Source organism: Ascidia mentula, chromosome 9 (assembly GCF_947561715.1).
Source record: "Ascidia mentula chromosome 9, kaAscMent1.1, whole genome shotgun sequence".
In the NCBI taxonomy this organism is placed as follows: Eukaryota; Metazoa; Chordata; class Ascidiacea; order Phlebobranchia; family Ascidiidae; genus Ascidia; species Ascidia mentula.
The window spans coordinates 5,822,805-5,837,899 of record NC_138574.1 but is presented as its reverse complement, the minus strand read 5'-3'; the positions used below and the strand labels follow the sequence as shown (position 1 = coordinate 5,837,899).

Sequence of the window (15,095 nt, the reverse complement as noted above, 5' to 3'; positions counted from 1 at the left end):
AAAATTCTCAGATCTTCAGATTCCCCAAGTTCCAGTCGCTCAATATGCTTTGGAAAAAATGGAACACTTCGGAACAGCTGTGGCTATGGTGGATCCTTACGACAATCAATCGTGGACATTTAGCAAACTCCGTCAGCAGTCCATTGATGTTGCACTTAAACTCAGTTCTGTTGGAGTAATGAGGGGCGATGTCGTTGGCTTGGTGGTTGATTTCCATCCAAAATGTTTTCCGTTGGTGTCTGGGACTATTTTGTGCAAGGCTACACTGGCTGCTTGCAATATCAACGCTGTATCAAAAGATATTGCACAACAACTGAGACAGGTTAAAGCAAAGTTTTGTATTTGCGAAAAACAAAAAGTAATGCAGGAGTTGGAAAACGTAATTGAACAAGTTGATATTTACGCCTGTGATTATTTCAAGACGAATGACGAATCTTTTAATAGAAGGCGCTGGAAGAAATATTGTCACCGAGTGGTGTCCACTGTGGTAGACTTAGATACTTCCTCCTGATGAAGGCTGTTGCATAATAGCCGAAACGTCGAGAAACGTAAATACAATAAAGTTTGCCAGAAGAGCAGTATTAAGCAACATTATATTGCACTTTGGAAATTTATTTTAGGCCTTCAATCCGGTGAATGTATAATAACAGTTTGTAAACAACCACACATGTTTGCATACTGGAGTTGTTTTCTTTACGTTGTTTTGGGAGTGAAACATATTGTCACAACAAGTCTCCCACCCGAGTTGTTTGGTCACTGCGTAAAAAGTCATGAGGCAAATGGCGTCATCATGAGCAACTTCGTTAGTTTCAACAGAATGACAAACGAAGCAAATCTGGAAAGGAACAACAGCTTAAGGTATATACTAGTAGGTGGAGCTTCAACACCAAAAGGTTTGATGCAGAAAGCAAGTGATAAGTTTAATGTTATAGTGACCAGTGGTTATGCAGGATCTGAATTTGGGCTTTTTGCATGTACTCCAAATAAACAAACTCCATTCGAAAGTGCAGGAATGCTTTTCCCTAATGTTCAGCTTAAAGTGATCGACGTCGACAACGAAACAGAACTCGGTGCTGGAAAACATGGAGAACTTTGTGTGAAGAGTCCTTGCGTTTTCAAAGGATATTTAAACAACAAGAAGGCAACTAAAGCAGTGATGGACGAATGTGGTTGGTGTCGGACAGGAGACTTGGGATATTATGACCAGCAAGGGTTCGTGTACGTAGTTGACAGACTTAAAAACGTCATCAAAACTCGAGGAAATATGGAAGTTTTTCCAGCCCAGCTCGAAGAAATACTTTTGTCTCATCCACATGTGGCGGAAGCAGTTGTTGTTCGTACAGCTCATCCAGTTTATAACGAGGCGGCAAAAAGTCTCACCGAGGAAGAGTTGCTTAAATTTTTCAACTCACAAGTGGCAGAATATCAGCAACTCTTCGGTGGGTTGGAGTTCATTGTTCATATTCCGAAGACTGCGGGTCTCGGAAAACCAAATAAAAATATTCTAAAAACCCATTTTTAAGGACACTCAAGCATTTAAGAACACACATTTGTTTTTAAAATGCCGCTGTTTGGAGATTGATTCGAAGCAACTTTCTTGTTATCTGTAACGTATGTATAGTTTTGTAATATGTGATGGTATGACTATTATTGTAAATTCGTTGCAGTACCTTTTCCTACAAACGCATGTATATGATGAATGAGCGAATAATGCTATTGGGCCTTTTGTGTTCAATGCATGGAAATGCATGCATTAGTTTTCCATGTATATCTTTGCTAATATGCTATAAAGAGTTCTGCAAACTGTTTTCATCAAAAAAGTTGCATTTTTTATAGGGCTCTGCATACCAATGGGTAGCTCTCAAACATCTGTTTTTAAACCACAAAAACGTGTTCCTACGATCGTTAACCATGTAACGTATAGGTGATCAGTAGTATGTTGTGTTGACTTCATATGTCAGGTTATTGCCTTTCAATGTATCTTGAACCATGAGGGCATCAACCTGTTGCATTTGCTGCAAGTATTGACAAAGTAAACATGTTAATGTTCTGTCTATTTGAATCGGTTTGTTGGTGCTAAGGTCTTTAAAAATCTTTTCCATCTCATTGAAGCTCTGTTTAGAAATCACAAGAAAAAATATCACAAACTATCTAATGTTGACCCATAGAATGATCACAACCCTTTTTATGGGCAACACTTTCGGAATGTTTTAGAACTTTTCACGTGAGACTTCAATTCTATTTTTAAATGTTTTTTCGCAGGCTCCAACCTTGTGTATTCGAAATCGGTTTGGGTATTCGTTTCTTTGTTTTCGCACCCCGTCCCCAGCTAAACCAATAACTATGATGGAAGTGTTGGAATGTTGTTGGTTTATCTGGGTTTTATCTTATACAACTGCAATAAATTTTGATTTATATATTTATGACGACAAATTGCATTTTGATTTGCTTTAGCTTCCTGCAGTGACCGTGACTACCAGAAAACAATTTTTTGTAAATAAATTTTTTGAGTTACAAAAGTTTATAAACCCTTTCTTTATACAGCTATAAGTCTTAACATTTTCACCAATCACTTCTATTAATTCAAATAGAATGCAGTTGGTTATATGTCGAAACCTAAATACCTCTCCCCCATGCCTACGATCAGTTCTCGCACGCGTGCATCTTTCGTAAGAACAAATGCTCTATACAGCCGGGGTTCCCAAACCGGGGTCACCATCGACGGCACGGGGGTCCTTAATGACCGCAAAAAAACAAACAATTGGTACGTTTTATACAGTGCGTAAGCAGTGATCACTGCAGTGATTCATAACTGGAGTGGTTTCGTAAGCTTTACAATACATACATTATACAATTACTATAATTTTAAATGGTTCTTACACTAGCCTTGTATCTTGTGACTTTCATGTTGTTTACAATGTTTTCTTTCTTTCGTTTCTTTTACTACGGGACTATGACGTAAGTATTGACATTCATCGCTATTGTTGATATTCGTTATTGTTGATATTGTTTGTAACGCTGATTACGTTGCAAAATGATATGACGTAAGACAGGAGATCCAAGAAAAAGCAGGTTCACAAAATGGGGTCCGCGGCCAAATAAGTTTGAGAAACCCTTCTCTACAGCATCACACATAGCATAGTTTGGTGGTGATTTACATACTTCAATGCATTGGATGCGAAATTGAATAAAGACGATTAGTGCCTTTAAAAGTGTTAATTATGCGTTGCAATTGTTTTGTTGATTAAATCAAATAAAATAACAACGAATTTTTATCCAACAGCACAATTCTCTGGAATCCTGTAGCTACACGTTTAATTCCGCTTTGTCAATCGTCATGGCAACGGCGTAATCGACTGGACAGATGCAATTATTGTAAATCGCATCCATCTCATTTCTTAACAGCCCTCTTGGCCACATCATGAAGTTGATGATTCTGCAACTGTTAAAACTTCTGCTTGGTATGTCCAGCATCTTACCTCTGGCCTCCTTGTGTAAGGATAAACTGAAAACTTTTATTGTTTTGTTTTGCATTGATAGAACTAGATGAGGTGGCTGACATACTTGATGAAGAGACGAAGTGAGCCTCCCGGAAAACAGAAACTGGTTGCTAATAAACAAAAACCTATGTAAATACATCTGTATGATTCTGACAAATGGAAGTTTGTATACTTTGAATCCCCTGTTTTCCTCATGGCCAACAAAGATTTTCTAACAATTTCTTGCAAGTAATCCTAAGTCGTTTGTTTGAAGTTAAATTCTTGAATATTTTGTTGGAAATATCAGTAAACAACCTTTTAATTCATCACATTGCCTGTCCTAAAACAAGCATCTATTAATTTTGCAAATAACCGTCAGCAACGATAGAGTTTTCAACGTAAACGACGAAAAGCATTATTTTTTGTGATTTGTGTGTGGTAGCTTTTATGCTTATGTTATCACACATAACAAATACTTGGTCAAAACAAGAGCATTTCTTGAATTTCTTTTGTGATGTTTTTAAAGCAGGGCCGAATATTATTTGCAGGAGCTCAAAAGTATTCGCTTACTAACAGCTAAATAATGGAACGGAGATGGACTAATACGGCCTGAGAAAAAAGTGGCATTATTTCAGTGTTGAATTGAATTCCAGTCGTGTTTTTACGTATACTTTAAACGAGGTTCCAGTACAGCGGTGATCAAACATTCGGGACAAAAATCATACAAAATTGAACTGGCGGGACAATTGGACTGTAAAAGTGGACAAAGGGTGTTCGCACTGTCCAGATCAAGAACTAAACTGTTCATGCATTGCAGATGACATATTGTAAAACCCTTAGATCTAATCTCACAAGCAAAGGAAACATTTCGACAAATAATTGGACAAGAAAGCGGAAAAAACGCGTTGTTTCGCGAAACAAACAATTCATATCTCAAGACTAACTCTTTTCTAGGAAATGCTTTTCACAAAAAAATCTTTGCGAGCAACTGTTTTTGCCTTTTGAAGTTGTTAATTCAACCTCAGAATATAACGAGTGCGGACATTCCCCAATATGAATTGTTTTTTGTTAACATAATCTTTTTTTCCAATTTTTTTTTATATTGTGTATAAGCTGCAGACATATGGCCACTGTTTCGACCTAAAAGGTCTCATCAGTGCAGGTTGTGTGACTATCAGACGACTTTGCTGACCAAACGGCCAAGCAAAGACTTCCACTTTGTGGTGACTACACAATCACCGTCATCCTTTGGGCACCAAACTAGGTGCAACCTTACGGAGAAATCAAGGTGGAAACTCTATGGCCAAGCAAAGCTCCAGATTGCTTGTCAAAATTTTTATAGTTGAAAATAATAATATAAAAAAAATAAAAAATAAAATTAAATACACGTCATGAGCTTTCTACAATTAAATATATTTTAGCTGCAGATAGTGATGGAAACAATATATCGTCCCGTGAGTTCTCATCAGTGCAGCTGGCTCTTCTGCCTCTGAATGTATTTTTAGAAAAGAACTTTTTCCATTACCGGCCTCTGTTAAACACGAAAATTTGTTGAAATATAAAATGTTTTCAGCAGTGGATTTTATCGGAAAACCACAGGATGTATAAATTTTGCCAACAAAATACGTCCTTTGATTACCAGGAAAATATTGCCACAAACAAATGAAGCTTTGCACTTGGCGCCGGTCGCAGCAATGAAACGGAAATCAACAGTAGGAAAACGTCAGCACAGCGATATATTTATACATATCATGATACGGTGCGCGATAGACAGCCTGCCATCAGAGGAGTGCAACGTTCTTATAATTACCAAGCTAAATTATAAAAAATTAAGTAAATCCTGTTTTCATGTGAACGGATAAATGTTAGTTCATGTGACATCGTAAATTGTTTCCTCTTACTGTGTTGTAGTGGGTCATTCTAGTCTGCTACTATTGCTTGACAAATGCACAGTTTTCCTGCCTCGGTTCACCGTAAGGACGGGGTAAGGCATTCTATTCTATAACCTATAGGTTGCCACGTAAACTGCTTATGTTAAAAGGATTGAAGTTAACGTAGCGTGTCTTGTGTCTTCATATTGGAACATTTTAAGAATAAAATTGTAAATATTAATTGAAGATTGATTAGTTCGAAACCAGAAGAAAGGAGATTGCTAAATTCTAGCCCCAAGGTTCAGGCCTTTAAGGGTAAAGGACCATAAACTCTAAAGTGAGGTACACCAAGAACTCTATGCCTAAACTAAACACTACTATCGCGTATTGCGACATACGTTGCAGGACCTTGGTTCAAACTGATCCAAATTAGTTTGTTGTTCTGCATACACAATGTTTTTTTTTCATTTATTTTTTTTCTTCCAGTTAATTTTTAACAATAACTGACATAAAATGAATAAAGTTTGTTTTGTCGTTATGCTTGCTTTCTTGATGCTCTTCTCCATCAATTTAACCAAAGGGTGGCTAAAAAGACGTAGACGATCAGCGGATCAGAGACCAGGGAGTGATGGTAAGAAAGTAATTTCTACTTCAAAAAGTACCACAATATTACAAGATTAAAGTTTATCTATATTTGTGGTAACGAGGTAGTAAAAAGTTGAAAGCGTTAAAGTACGATCTGCTGAAGCCTTCATTAATTAGTCCACTCGATTCCACCGCTTCGTAAACAAAAACAGTTTAAGGCAAGTACCAAAGCAACTAATGCCACAAAGCGACAGTTTTTATTTCATGTCGTTTATGTACAATAAGCAATTTATGTGTTGCGCGCTTCGGCGAACACAGTTTTCAGCACAACCAATGAGTTTGCAACAACTTTATGTGTACATTCTTCTCTTCCCATCCAGATAATATTATTTTGCAATTTTTTGTGTTGTATTTTTTCAGAATTTATGTCACTGGAGGAGGTGGCGGACATGAATGAAGATGAGAGAAACAATTTGCGAAAAAATTAAGAACATGTTAGCAATGTATGGTAAAAGTTTTTTCGAAATGTTAGTCTAAAATAATGGCGAAATTCATTTGCCTAATGTGTAAATTAGAATACCTTAACATACCTTTGTTCTGCAGATAAACTTCATCACGAAAATTTATCCATGAGAACGGGAAAATTATCGTAACAATAAAATATGTTTCAATCTCTATGTACTGATGTGCTTGATGTGTACATAGGGATTTTTTTCTGGAATATCAATTCTAGGTAGACAGCGATAACATTTTACATCTGTTGATGTATGTTGTACATTCCATGTTATCTTTTGAAGATCGTTGAAAGTTATCGATCGACTTTATTAGGTCTATATATTACTGTTGTTTGTCCTTGCCTACTTGATTATTTGTTTCGACAATCAGTAGCAAAAAATCATGCTCTAAAGAAGGAAATAGGAAAGAATTCATTTGTGTGGTTTAGCGCTTCCAACCAATTAAGTAATGAGCATAATAATTTCTGGTCATGTTGTAGTGTGATATATCATCACAGTACACTGTGATTCATAACATATTGACGGTTTCAAAAGTGACACGCCAAACACATAGGAGGACAAACTTATAGGCCATGGTTTCTCGTTGGCCAGAATACACCATGAAAAATGAAAGTGGACAATATGTTCGCCTTCTGCAATTCATCGAGCAATTTATCACATCAATCGTTGTTAACTACTGTTAAAGATAACCAAAATAATACATCACAAAATTTCCGCGTTTCGAAAAATTGAAACTAGTTGGTAATAGACCTATATACGTAAAACCGTGAATTTATTATTTAAAGAAAAACGATTACCATAATCCTTTCCAAAAAATTCATGATCTATTCCAGCCTTACGACATAAACCATCTCTCTCCATAATCTCCAAATAGACTTACACGACTTGTTTCGCCCCGGGCTACGAGTTTATTTAGAATAATGGCAGTGTGTGTAAGATATGAAACTAGGTTATTGAGTTGTTGCCATAAAGTGCATGTGACACGGAAAAATCAAAATCGCATTTTTTACCGCTGCGACGAAATCGTGCGAAAGTGAGACTTATTGTTGAGTGACGTCATAGAGGGCGCTTTGGTCGTGCTAGTGCTGGCAGCAAGCCTTATGCATAGGAATGGAAAACATTGTAAAACTGGTTTGGTATAGTATTGTATTAAACAATGGACGTGAACAAGTGCAACAAATGGATTTTGATGTTAATTTGAGCTGCAGACAGACTGTTTCGGCAACTGTTTCGACCTAATTATGTCTTATTCTTGGTTGTGTAATAATAAAACAGTTACTGGGGCAGGGTGTTCTTGTTGTTACAGCATTTATGACTGCTAACGTGATACATGTACTTTTGAAAACACGACAGAGACAAACCGTAAATTTAGCATTGTCTTTGTGTCCACTAACAGCAAAAGATAGAAGCAGAAAAATTAAATTTTGAGGCTGGCAAAGACCCCCGAGAAAAAACGACCAAATTAGCTAATTATGCAACATATCACTGTTATTCTGTCATGGCCACTTTTTTACCACTTTTTGTCCGACAGTAGTTGCCTACGAGTTCGCGTCATAAATGATTTATTTAATTCGCCACAAACAACCAATAATGTATTTTTCGCAATATCGTCGTAAGTAGAAATGTTGGAATCATCAAATTAAAGTCAGCACCAAGGTGAGGTTAAAGTTATAACATGACACCCAATATAACGTCATGTAATGTCACTGAGCAAAGAAACGTACATTTTCAGTGACATATTTTTGCGAGTTTTTAAACCTTGTCCTGACCTTTGAGGAAACGCAAACTCTGGATTCTCCTGTGTTTGAAACTATTCTTTGATATCTGCATTATAAAGCGCCTTCTCCTATGTAAACAATGCATTTTTTTGACGCCTTGTGTGATGTCAATTTCACCACAGCGAAAAAGGTTTACGATTTTTGGTCGCCTCTACTTTTTGTGCATTTTTTTCCATTTTTTAGTAGATTTAGAACCGAAAAACTTTGGATGTATGTTTGTTGTAGACGTACCTTTAGTTTTACGCAAAGTTGCCATGACCGTGTCATATGTACTTTAAGCACCAGAAGCAGGCTTTATTAAACAGTAAATATCAAAATGATACTACGATCTTCCCATCCGTTTGTTGCATTACCTGATGTTAAGTTTAGCGAATATGTATTAGGTAACCTTCAAAAGCACTGGGATGATATATTAATGGTAAGTCTTATTAAATGCCTGTCGTGCCAAGAGAGTTGACGCTCCTTTCGTGACGTTTGGGTGCCAAACTGTGGACTAGCTATTAGGCACCCATTTGAAATCAGTGTATTTGCACTGAAGATCATTATGCAGTGAAACCCACTTTAAACCGAATGCGTGATAAGTTGCGTTTCTTAACAAACTGACTTTTGAGTGATTCCGAATAGTTAATTCGGTCTGCGACATTTTCAGATAATTGTTGCGTTGTTTTATAATTGTATCGTAATGTTTCTTTCTGTTTTATAACCGTTCATTCATGAAGCCATGACGTTATAACAACTGCTGGATGTTTCTTACTGAACTGCATCTTAATCTATTGCATGTTAATCACAATTAATGTTGCACGTATGACGTAACAAACAGTCTTTATCTCCTCCCAAATATTTTAAAATCCATCGCAGTCCCTGCGCTGCTTTGAAATAAACTGTTGCGGACAACCCAGGACCGCGCTTTTTACATTATGGCAAAACTACAAGTTTATCCTTGCACTAAAATTTTTATTTTTTTGATGAGATTGAGTAATGTAGTTTTATGCGAAGTCACTTTGAGATGTAGCCTACAGGCGTACATATTTGATATTCCTCACAAATGTTCCCAATTTTCAAGATTAATGTTGCCCAAGATATGTGCGTTGTGTTAGGCAACATTACGAAGAAGTGTTTTCTGACCATTGTCACTCTAACAATTATTGTCAATTTATGCTCAATGCTATTAATTGTTTGTTTAATTTTTGTGCAAATAAAATCCCTTTCGGTAATTTCCCGTTTCCACAATCCCGCAATTCGTTTGGAAAATACCTCCTGTAAACAAAGTTTGTTTTCATTTACTTTCTCTGATTTGTGTTTAGTATAATTTCATTGCCAATTATTTTAGATTGACGCCGACAACAACGGAAAAACATATACTGGCAAAGATGTGTATGAGAGCATCCTTCGATGTGCTGGAGGTCTGGCAAATCTGGGAGTTAAGAAAGGTGATGTTATTGCTGTGGCTCTTGGCAATCGTCCAGAATATCCAATAGTTGTTGTTGCTGCCATTGCATGTGGTGCCATGCTTACTACATGCAATCCCAATTACACTGCAGGTAATAACATATTACATCCTATATGGTTAATGTGAATAATTTTTTTTTAAATTTTGGTCAATGGCAATCCAGAATGGCAAAAATGGTATAAACTCCATACATTTTTGCAAAAATTTACCGATAATCCGCATGAAAATATGTTACATTACTGATATCTGTGTAGTGTCCCCCAAATTAACAATTTCAGAAAAAATCCTCAGTGCAAATTATTTTTTTTGTATTGTATACAGAAGAAATCACAAAGCAATTTATGGACTCACAACCTTCTGTTGTTTTTGTGGAATGTGATAAGGTGGAAGCAATGACTAAAGTTGCCAAACAGGTCAAAAGCTTGAAGGTAGCATTGTCAAATTATGTTTGACAGCGATGTGAAACAAAACTTAAAGTAAACGTTCCAAGTTGTTATGCTATAGATCAGTGGTTCTTAACCTTTTTTCTATCACGCCTCCTTTTAGTAATGGACTGGTGCCTTACGCCCCCCCAAACTGTAAGTAGGTTTCATACCAAAAGCAATTGTGTTTTTGTCTATGTAAATAAGCTAACTACCTAAACACTGCAACACGATAAAAACGTAATACGTATCAATTTAAGCTTGCTTATTTAAACTAAAAAATTACGGGACCAATAAACGGTTTGTGATGAAACAGATGAATCATCACAAAAGGTATTTTGTGACGCAATGGTTTCTTTGTGACGTAAGAGTAACTTAACTGCACAGGCGGATTTTTTATTTCAAGTAAAAGATTTTTGTTCCGAAACTGTAAGAAAAATATAACAGACAGCATAGGACATTAAAGTCACTACAAAAAATGAAGTTTTGGTATAGAGCTTGCGCCCCCCATGAGAATTGATTGATGCCCCCCTGGTTAAGAACCACTGCTATAGATAGAAGACTACACATGATTTCTTGGAGAACAAAATAAATGTTATTAAATTTTTTTTTGACTTTTGTTGCAGCACATTTTTACAGCTGAGAATCACAATTTTTGTAAATCAGTTTACAATATTATCTCAGAAGCTGAGAGAAGAGGTACAAATTGCATGAAGTTTTTTGAAGAATAAATGGAATATTAAAATTTTTTTATGCTAAATTTTTATACAGCAATACAAATTTTATAGTATTTTGAAACGTTAGTGTTGGTGTTTGAAAAAGATTCTAAACAAACTAAATACTTGTTGATTATTTTATATATTCATTCTTTAGCTTATAAATTGTTGATAATTGTTAGTTTCCAATGGTTGCAGTGATTGCTTAAACCTATATCACAGTTAAAAAAATTGAAACCAGAAGTAGGTCAAAATGTAAATTTATCGCGACAGAGTGTTAATTTTATTGTTTTAAACAGTTATAAGAAATAAAGTGACTAGCATCATGACATATTCATGTTTGTAAAGCATATTCATGTTAGTAAAGAAAGTGTAATTATGACACAAATGCAGTACATACAGTCTACATTTGGACCTGCATCTTCATGTCATAAATTATGATTTTTTAAAAATTCAGTCCAAAACCAACTCAACAAATTAGGCCCAACTTACAGCTCCAACATGCTATGTCTAGGTCAGGGGTTCTTAACCTGGGGTCCGAGAAGATGTATTAAGGGGTCCATGAAACGAAACACAATTATTCCGAAAATCCCAGACCAGACAGTGAAACCGGGTCTCTGAATTTGGCTAAAAAACTAAAATTATTATTGAAAAAAGTTTTGCTCTGGGTTCAACTATTGTACGTGCATGCTTGTGTTTCGACCATCACTATGTTGATTAAAACCTAATTTTGACATTTGCAATGTGTTTCTTGCAAAGGGGTCCATAGCTTTTCAAAGAATGTTTTAGGGATTCGTGATCCCAAAAAGGTTAAGAAACACTGGCCTAGGTGGTTTGAATTAAAATGCACTGTTTGCATTGCTCAAACAAGAATCCTAGCGCACCAAAAAAGGTGTTAAAAGAATAATACAACTAATGTGTATACACACCTATCAGCCTCAAGCCGGGTCCTAACAATATTGTTTTTGATCGATGAAAAATCCTATTTGATTAACGCATTTTAATATAAGATCGCAGTGTAACAGTGCAGTATTTATCACAAAAGTTCCCAGACCCAAATTTCTGCCAAACTTGTCCTTAAAAGTTTTTGTTGTGTTCAATATAACTGTTTTGATTACATTAAATTCTGAGGATAAATGAAAAACAATTTTAACAAATGTTATGATGAATGTGATTAGCAGTGACAAAGCCCTAAATTTTTAGTTTGTGATGTAAATGCTCTTCAAAAAATTGTTGCATTTCTCATGAAGAACACATGATATATGTTGATGTTATTTAATTTTCAGACTTTCCGTTTGATCTGCACATTGATACAAAGGAATCACCATGTTATTTACCTTACTCCAGTGGAACAACTGGACTTCCTAAGGGAGTTATGTTAACACATTACAATATGGTTGTTCTCACATGCTTGACAGGGTAAAACAATTTTAATATTAATTAAATTTGCTTGGTGATCCAATATTCCAATAGAAGTTTGTTTTGTGATCAATATCTACTAATTATTTTGAATTTAGTTTGATTGGCCTATTTTTTTTCAGAACATCATTTTTTATGTCCAAGAGAGATTGCTTCTACCTGGTGCTTCCTTTATTTCACATGTTTGGTACATCACTGATATTCTCAAACTTGATTTTAGGTGTTAAAGTTGTTTTACAAAGAAGATTTTCTGTTGAATCATTTTTGCAGAGTGTCCAAGATTACAAGGTGAGGGAAAATCCCAGCTAAAAATATAAATTAATGATCGTAGCTAATCCAAAAAATTATTACACCACTATCTAATTGTAATGTCATCCAGAAAATCTTATGTGTATATTGAGTTCAATACTATACAGGTTACCAGGTTGTGTGCAGTCCCGCCAATGATGCTTGCTCTTCGCAACAGTCCACTGATATCAAAATATGACACATCAACTTTCAAACATATTATTTGTTCTGCTGCCCCACTTCCTGGTGATGTGGGTTTGGATGTAATGAAAAAATTTAATGTCAAAGTAGTTCAAGGTATCAGTTTTGCATGACTTATTTTTATGCAAGTTTTAATTTTTTTTTTAACAATTTTTTGACTAATGTAATAAATCAAATTTCTTTATTTTAACCTTCAGCACTGTGACCAGGTAAATTGTTATCAGTCCTATTTTAATTGCAAAATTACAATATAAAATAAATGCGTTTGACTCAAGGTTATTTTATATTGTAATTTTGCAAACGTGAAGTGGCATTAGAAAAAGGTCGATTGCGGAATGAAATGTTAAATGTTGGTACTGCCATATTTTATTAACTTACTGAATATATGACAATAAACTTAGACACAGAAAACATTTCCCCCCTAGTGTGCAATAACATGTATAACCTACACTTCTCTATAGCATGGGGAATGACTGAGGCTGCTCCTTTAACTACAATTGATGAACAAGCCCCACTTCGATCAATTGGAAAAGTTGCTCAAAATACTTCAGCCAAAGCAAGTAATTGTATCATAATATACTTATACTGTTATTATCATGAGCTTTTGGGAATTTCAATTTCATATTTCTTTACAGGTTGTATCTACGTATTCAGGAAAAGATCTACAGTGTGATGAATGTGGTGAAATTTGTGTCAAAGGACCCCAAGTACTGTGATGTTTATCATTTTCTCTTGTGTTATTTGAACTGCTACCCATGTTTTATATTGAAGGTAATGAAAGGATATTACAAGAATCCCGAAGCCACAAGGAATTGTATAGATGTGAACGGGTGGTTTCATACAGGAGATATTGGTTACTTTGATAAATATGGACATGTTTTTATTGTGGATAGACTGAAGGAGCTAATAAAAGTTAAAGGATTTCAGGTGGTAATTGTAAAACTTTTGACAAATATAATTTTGACTGTAAATCATAATTTCCCAGGTCAGAGCAATGCATGAATATTATATAAATAATATACTTGGCAATGGTAAAACAAATCTCCTAATAAAACCATAGGAACTAATTTATTCCTTACTTGGACTGTACACTACATATTGTGTGATTTAAATGTATTTTAAATTCTATCCTGGTACAGTAACTAGTCTGTTACTTCAAATCGTTTAAATGTAATGACATTTTTGTTAGGTTGCTCCTGCTGAACTGGAAGAATTATTATTAAGCCACCCATGCATCACAGATGTGGCAGTAATTGGAGTTCCACATCCAGAAAGTGGGGAAGTCCCTAAAGCATTCCTGGTTGTCAGCGACAAGTCTGTGACTGCTGAAAACATTCATCAGTTTATGAAAGGTTTGAAATTGTGCAGTTTTGAGGTTTTCAAACGATTTTTAAACATGTTTAGGGTTTACATTTCTGTACATCTTGTAAACTAAGATTTCTGGAATCTTGAATCGCAAGGTGGAAAAAAAATAACCAGAATTGTAAATTATTGATATTTTTAATTGTAATTTATGATTCCGATTTATGTTCCCTGCCAAAGCTATCCAAACACACTGTAGTTAGCTAAATGCATGCAACGAAAAATATTTGGTAGCAGAATAAGAGGATCCTGAAAAATGTAAGCTTCACGACTTCATATATAATGAATTCTTTCAATACATGAAAAAGATTAAAAAGTTAGTTTTGTGAATATTTTTGTACTTCTGAAAATAAATTTTCATGTAGGTCGTGTTTCTTCATACAAATACCTTCGTGGTGGCATCGTCTTTTGTGACGTCATACGGAAGAGTGCAAGTGGAAAAATTTTGCGAAGAGAATTGAGAGAAAAAGAAAAACTCGCAAAACTTTGATTTCCGCGAACCCAAATTATATTCCAGTAGTTTTTTGTCAAGTATAATCAAACTATAATCTTCTGTAATGTTTCTGTTGCTGCCAGGCATATTGTAATTGAATAGTTTGTTCTTCTGGCACAATAAAAACGTAACTTTATTAACCGACGTTTCGCCTGTTATCCAACAAGGCTTAACCTGAGGAAGCCACTTTCAGTTTAAGCGAAATCCTTATTTCCCACTTGTTTTTAACTTTTTTGACTAAGAATTAATTATTACATGTTTTCTTTATTCGAAATACTTTATTAAAAAAACTTTTCTGACCGCTTTGGGTGACCTATTGCCAATAAGTGTAGGACACACAATGAATACAGAACATAATATTTATTTTCAACTACTTTTGTATATTTCGGTGCCGACTAATGTAATTACCCACCCACAAACCTATGATTTTCCACTGGTGGAAAATTCCCCACTGGTTAAAAACCACTGTTCTATATAACGGACGCGCGAAATGATATGTACGTTTCTACGTGTTCC

The 15,095-nt window shown here is 35.3% G+C and overlaps 2 protein-coding genes across 2 annotated transcripts; both read left to right on the top strand.

Moving 5' to 3' along the window:
- Nucleotides 1-58: 58 nt before the first annotated feature.
- LOC145914437 (luciferin 4-monooxygenase-like) lies at nucleotides 59-1,522 on the top strand. Its single transcript, XM_083002267.1, has 2 exons — nucleotides 59-487; nucleotides 572-1,522. The coding sequence occupies exons 1-2, from the start codon at nucleotides 59-61 to the stop codon at nucleotides 1,520-1,522; spliced, it is 1,380 nt and encodes a 459-aa protein (XP_082858393.1).
- A 6,984-nt stretch (nucleotides 1,523-8,506) lies between these two features.
- LOC145914273 (uncharacterized) lies at nucleotides 8,507-14,956 on the top strand. Its single transcript, XM_083002078.1, has 12 exons — nucleotides 8,507-8,646; nucleotides 9,559-9,769; nucleotides 10,000-10,106; nucleotides 10,727-10,799; nucleotides 12,103-12,235; nucleotides 12,358-12,523; nucleotides 12,652-12,820; nucleotides 13,186-13,280; nucleotides 13,360-13,431; nucleotides 13,496-13,651; nucleotides 13,914-14,076; nucleotides 14,452-14,956. Exons 1-12 carry the CDS (start codon nucleotides 8,545-8,547, stop codon nucleotides 14,574-14,576), a joined length of 1,572 nt encoding a protein of 523 aa, XP_082858204.1. The 5' UTR covers nucleotides 8,507-8,544; the 3' UTR covers nucleotides 14,577-14,956.
- The last annotated feature ends 139 nt before the right edge of the window (nucleotides 14,957-15,095 follow it).

What these genes read in the sequence shown, in the direction of transcription:
- LOC145914273 (XM_083002078.1), top strand. Translation starts at nt 8,545, where the DNA reads ATGATACTACGATCTTCCCATCCGTTTGTTGCATTACCTGATGTTAAG. An exon ending in CTCAGAAGCTGAGAGAAGAG is followed by an intron (nt 10,800 to 12,102) that starts GTACAAATTGCA and finishes TTTAATTTTCAG; the next exon opens with ACTTTCCGTTTGATCTGCAC. An exon ending in TTTGTGTCAAAGGACCCCAA is followed by an intron (nt 13,432 to 13,495) that starts GTACTGTGATGT and finishes TTTATATTGAAG; the next exon opens with GTAATGAAAGGATATTACAA.
- LOC145914437 (XM_083002267.1), top strand. Translation starts at nt 59, where the DNA reads ATGGAACACTTCGGAACAGCTGTGGCTATGGTGGATCCTTACGACAAT. An exon ending in ACCGAGTGGTGTCCACTGTG is followed by an intron (nt 488 to 571) that starts GTAGACTTAGAT and finishes AAAGTTTGCCAG; the next exon opens with AAGAGCAGTATTAAGCAACA.